Below are 5,906 nucleotides of genomic sequence, written 5' to 3' on the forward strand. Positions count from 1 at the left end.
GGTGGCGTGGCGCGGGCAGCCGGCGCCCGCCCCGGGGGGCGGCCGGCGGCTCTCCCCTCTATGCTGTTCCCCTGCCCCCGCTGCCTCCCTTTAACGGTGGAGTTCCCCGCACCTTCGTTCATCCCCCCGGGGATGAGTAATAAATCTGTCCGTGTAACCGGGGCATTTCTGTCAGCTTGGCTGCTTACCGACGGGACCCCGGGGAGTGCGCGGATAACGTGGCTGCGGGGCACTGGGCGATGGGGAGAGGGGCCGCTCGGGCAGTGAAACGCACGGAACTAGACACGAAATTGACGGCGATAACTTTCCGCTCCCCATCCACAGGGAGTGAACGTGGATGTGTGCCCAGTGCGGGGGCTCAGGTGCACCCATCAAGTTGGGTTCTCAGTACTTGGTGCTCTCTCCCCGCCAGCCTGAGGTGGGAGGGAGAATGCAACGGAATGAGGGGTGATGGCAGTTGGAATCTCTTTCTGCCTCTCTTTTGAGATACTCTGATATATATCCACCAATTGCCCATCTGCACACTCTGTCATTAGGGCATTTAGATAGTAATCCCATCAGCCTTTACTCATGAAGGTAATCCTCTGAGCAGTGCTGTTGAAATCTGGGTAGGGTTTGCTTCTTAGGTCATCGATTCTCAATTTTTTTCGTTGCAACATTAATAAGCAATTGTGAACGGTATCCAGAGCTCGTATTCTTTCTTTAGAGCTGAATGAGTAAGGTACCCGAGGCTCTGTTTCACTGTAATGTCATGTCAAAGCTTTGCAGAAGAGCACTATGGTCCTCCCACCTATTATTTTTGAATAAAGTTTGCAAGGTGCGTGGTGCAGAAGTCAAATATCAAATGTCAAGTGAGGTTAGCAATGGATTGGTGCTTTTTTGTTTGAGTAAAAGTTTTTGGAAAACTGTTGAAGGAAATGTGCTGCATGTCAATTCTTTGTATGTTACATGGGAGCACCTTTCAGGATATGAGTAAACTTCCATGTACTCCATGAAAATATTTTTGTATTAATGATGCTACAAGAGATACTGTCCTGGAAGAAACTCGCTAGGCTCATGACTGTTACTGCTGTCACTGAACGGAGATGACAACAAAAGCAAGACTGTAAATTACTCGCTTGGACGACTCTACTACCATAGCACCTCATAGTAACTGTGACGTCGCGTATCTTACAGAAATACTTATCTTTGCAGTACAGAAGCTCACTAAAGCACTCGATTCTTAATTGATTGTGAGAACCCCCGCTTCTATATCACAATTCATGAAGTGTGTGGATTACTGAATTACAGCGTAAGCTCTAGGACGAGACTTTGTTTCAGTGCAGTTGTTAAGGCATGCGTAGTGCCATTGTAACCAGAATTTAGGAACAAATGGTCTTAAATCTCAGTGTGGAAATACTCACTGTCTTAATATTTACTGAGAAATCTCAGGGGTGTTCAACAGCTTCTACACTTAGAAGAAAACGTTTGCACTAATCGCGATGCACTTTTGTGTATTACTCTTTGGTATTTCAGCATCTTCCCTTTTTTCATTGCAGATTATGTTTATTTTGAGAATTCTTCCAGCAACCCGTATCTCATTAGGAGAATTGAAGAACTTAACAAGGTACGCAGGTTTCTAAGATGCTTGCTTAAGCTTTGACAACAGCCAGTGCACTTCCCAAAAACGGAGAATGATTTCCATCCCATAAGATTTATGTTGTGGTTTAGATTTATGTGGAGTTTTCTGGGGGGTTTTGTTGGGTTGGTTTTTTTACTTTTTTGTGATTCGCCGTGCATTTTATGCATGTCTCAGTCACTGAAATCTTGCTGTGCGATATCCTGTAATTCTGCCCTGTTAGCTAAGGAAACACCCAGTTAATTAGTCCTGGTGAACTAATGTCCATAGCAGACATCAACCACATTACCGGTTAGGGCTGTCCAGCCAACATCCACTGAACTCGTGCATGTCAAATAAGTTTGGACTTTCAGTGGAGAAGAATATTTCTGTATTTGCAGTAACTGAGTGATTCCAGTCGTGTCCTGGATCTAATGTTTGTTGTCTTTAAACTTCATCGCTGTAATGTAATCTTGCTCATGGATGGTAGAGCAGAGTCATGTATTGATAGTTAGTTATTTTGTAAAGAGTTTTGGGGATAGCTTAAGTCTACATACCTGAATTGTGAGTTATGTGCTTTTATGTGTTAAAGGCATTGAGCAAACCAGGAGATGTTACATCAATATGTAATGAAGTGCTTTGGTTACCATTTTACCGGAGCCGTAATTAAAACATGGTACTTTTCAGTGCCACGTCTTGAGTTTTGAACAAGTCACTCAAGGTATACTGAACTAATTTGGTATTTTTCATAACGAAAAAGGGAATGCAGTTCTTTATATGTTAGTATATTCTTTAGATTATCAGGCTAAAGAGCATGACTCGTGTAACATGTCGTGAAAACAGCCGTGAACTAAACACCTCTTTCATCTTACGAGCTGCAGCGAATTTTCAAATAAACCATGTTATATTAAATAGGGTTCAAAAAAAAAAAAGGCAGAGCACTTTGAAATGTATGTTTCAGGGTTCCAAAGACACATTCACAAGCTTCTAATACTTCTTAATGATTTTTAAATTCACGTGATACTGGCGTTGCATCTCTGAAGATAGTATGTAAATACGCGTGCAAAATAATTATAATCAATACTATTACCTGATCTGAAATGGATTTTGAGCTGTGGCAGGAAATTTTTACTTTTTTGAGTAGTTCTATTGATTTCAACATGACTGATCATGTGAAAAACAACTGTTACGAGAGAAAATGCAAGCAAAGGGTGTTTAATGTATTACTCTGATGAGCAAGGAGACATTCTGACTTGATTTCTTTCGTTTGTAGACGGCCAATGGAAACGTGGAAGCAAAAGTGGTGTGTTTTTACAGGCGAAGAGACATTTCCAACAGCCTTATAATGCTGGCGGATAAGCATGCAAGTAAGTGGGTTGTATAGGGCATTTTTTCATTCTGTCACAGCCTGTTCAGTTTCTGCAGGTACTTAAAATTGGATTTCTTTGGCATGTGGAAGATGCATGTTTATGGTAGACATTAATGAATATCCAGTTAGGGGCTTGGCATTATCTGATACTGGCCCTGCTCCTAGCAGTTGCTTCTGGAGCTTAAATTAGGCTGTGTTAAATTGAAAGTCTCTTCTGGGGGGAAAAAAATAAAAATATTTGTTTCATCTGGCAGATACAGCTGTATTTTTTTAATGTTAAAAGTAAATCTTGGGCATAAATTGACTTAAGCTTAAGAGTGTTTGTGAGGATGTGATTTGACTTTTTTGGGTAAGACATAAATGCAAATTGCTTACGGTAAAGAGTGAAATGTATCATTGGCGACTGAAAAATCACCAGAGACTGTAAAACCAGCTGTTATGTGCCTTTATGCTAAATGTAGATGTTAATCAGTAAAATAACAGTAACTATCATCTCATTGGTTTTTTGGAAGAGGAACCAGTGGTAATAAGGGAAAAAAGTCCCATTTTCATCATGAATGTAACTTTTTGGTGGCTGCCACTCGGTCTACACCTCAAATACGGTATTTTCCCATAACTTTGTAATTAAAAATGTAATTCTGAAGACAAAAACAGAACCTGAAAAAGTGAGACCTTCGAGCAAACAGTTACTTGCAAAATGTTGCACTCATGTTTGTAAGCAACTGAAGTGTTATGTCAATGTCCAGTACATTTCTTGCTATATGCTGTTAAATAACATTTGGGTGATAAGTGATACTTGAGTGTTCACAATCACTATGTGAATAGGTCACATAGGGATTATAAATCTCTGCTTCTAATTTATCAGGATGAAACCCTTTAAAGATGTTACCTACTGCCCTATTTTGTGTGCATATATATGATGGAGTAAATAGGCACTTTAAAAACACCTTACAATTTTGTTTAATATCAAACTGATGATTTTACTCATACAAGTACCATTAATGAAAACAAACAGCCTGCTTTTGGCTTTTCTTTTACTCTTTCACTGCTCCTAGAGAAGTGGAGGTGATATGAATACACAGCGTGAAGTACTAGCTTGGTTTTTAAAGAAAGAAGATTTTTTTTTTGTAGCAGGGCCTGGGGCAAAAGGTTATGGTTTTAAACTAAAAGAGGGGAGATTTAGACTGGATAAAAGGAAGAAAATTTTTATGCTGAGGGTGGTGAAACACTGGCCCATGTTGCCCAGAGAGGTGGTAGAAGCCCCATCCCTGGAAATGTTCCAGGTCAGGTTGGACCTTGGGGCTCTGGGCAACCTGCTCTGGTTGAAGCTGTCCCTGCTCCCTGCAGGGGGTTGCCAGGGCAGGTTGGACCCTGGGACTCTGGGCAACCCGCTCTAGTTGGAGATGTCCCTGCCCACTGCAGGGGGTTTGGACTAGATGACCTTTGAAGGTCCCTTTGACCCAAACCATTCTGTGATTCTAAGATCTTGCTTATATTCTAAGGGAATCATTTATTTAAACATTTTTCTAATATAGTCGGGTACACCTGTTTGGTGGTTGTCTGCCCCAAGAATCGTTGCAGTCCTTTGAGTTCTTCCATATGAACTGTAGAGAAACATAGAATTTCCAGTGAGCTTCACTCAGCTTTCCAGCAGGTTTTTTTTTTTCTTTTCCAATGGAGGGGACAAGGAAGGGTAAAAAGGATAATAATTTTACTGGAAATACAGTTGGTTTTTTCATTTGATTTTTAAAACATTAATCTTACCAATTTTTTGGGTCAGCTTATTTTTTAAAGGAGATGTTAGTTCTGTAGGCATCATTTGGTCTGGAAAAGTGGATAAGATTTTTCTATTTCCTTTGAGTTTTAGGTTGCTATTTTGTCAGCACTTCGATAGAAATGACTTGCTGATGGTCTGTTGCTCTTCCACTGTGGCATGTGAGGAGTTTGGTGTCAGTAGAAACACCATGGAATGTTCCATCACGTTTTCTCTATTGAGATTCTTTTGGCATTTTCTGGTGAGAAGACAGAAATATCATTTCTAACTGCTTCAACAGGTGTCTTTAGAATGCTTCTGTCTCATGGATCCTAAGTCTTCTAACTGAGCATCCTTATGGATTAGATTTCTCTGTACGTAACTTCTTTCTGACCAGTCTGTGGAACCTGCACAGCTAAGTCATCTTACGAGATACACGTTAGAGGGGACAGCCCGTAGTGAAGGATTGCTGCCTGCAGCTTTGTACGGCTCGTACAGCAGATGTAGTTAAATGTCAAATCGATTTAAATGTGTTGGTTCTGGAATGCCGCAGCATTCTGTTTAAAGATATGATCTATGTAAACAAAATATTTGTGTATTTATGAATTGAATGTTTTGGAAATGTGTCATACAGCTAAACACATTGAAGCTTCAACAGTTCTACCTGGTTTGTTATAAACACTAAAAGACATGAGTTTCTTACAGAATGGAAATTCTAGTTTATATACTGGTTACTCCAGTGTATGTGTCTAGAGAAGACTTTTAAATATTAGAAAAGATCATGCAGGTGGTATAACTTTTTATATGACTAGCTGTTTATTTTTTTCTTACACTTTTGAAGAGTTTGGCAGGTGGGGAGAAGAGTTTTTTGGGTGACATTCCAATTTCTGAAGGCTGCATTTTTGTGATGTCATTATGATCACGTTTAAGAGAAGCAAAGAGCTTTGTAAGAAAATATTTTGGAACTTGGATAACAGATTTTCAATAATGTGAAAGTTTCGAAACAGGTCTAAAGAATGTTTGAGGAAAATGGAATGAAGCAGATCTGTGACACTGCCAGTGGTAAAGAGTCAATAAACTAGTTTGGGGATTTTTTGTTGTTTGTCTTCAAAAAAAGTTTCAGGATTTAAAAAGAAATTGGGGGGGGGGGAAATCGAGCGTTTCTTAGGGCTCTCCAAAAAAACCAA

At 40.1% G+C, this 5,906-nt stretch overlaps 1 protein-coding gene across 1 annotated transcript in view; it reads left to right on the forward strand.

Moving 5' to 3' along the window:
- Positions 1–337: 337 nt before the first annotated feature.
- Positions 338–5,906, forward strand: part of MTA3 (metastasis associated 1 family, member 3) — a gene marked incomplete at its 3' end in the record, with an annotated part of 103,606 nt that continues 98,037 nt past the window's right edge. The window contains exons 1-3 of the mRNA XM_010133212.1: positions 338–380; positions 1,539–1,606; positions 2,871–2,964. Of these exons, the coding sequence (XP_010131514.1) occupies positions 338–380; positions 1,539–1,606; positions 2,871–2,964 (205 nt within the window). The remainder of the gene's footprint in view (positions 381–1,538; positions 1,607–2,870; positions 2,965–5,906) is intronic.

Source organism: Buceros rhinoceros, unplaced genomic scaffold, assembly GCF_000710305.1.
Source record: "Buceros rhinoceros silvestris isolate BGI_N320 unplaced genomic scaffold, ASM71030v1 scaffold1823, whole genome shotgun sequence".
Classification (NCBI taxonomy): domain Eukaryota; kingdom Metazoa; phylum Chordata; class Aves; order Bucerotiformes; family Bucerotidae; genus Buceros; species Buceros rhinoceros.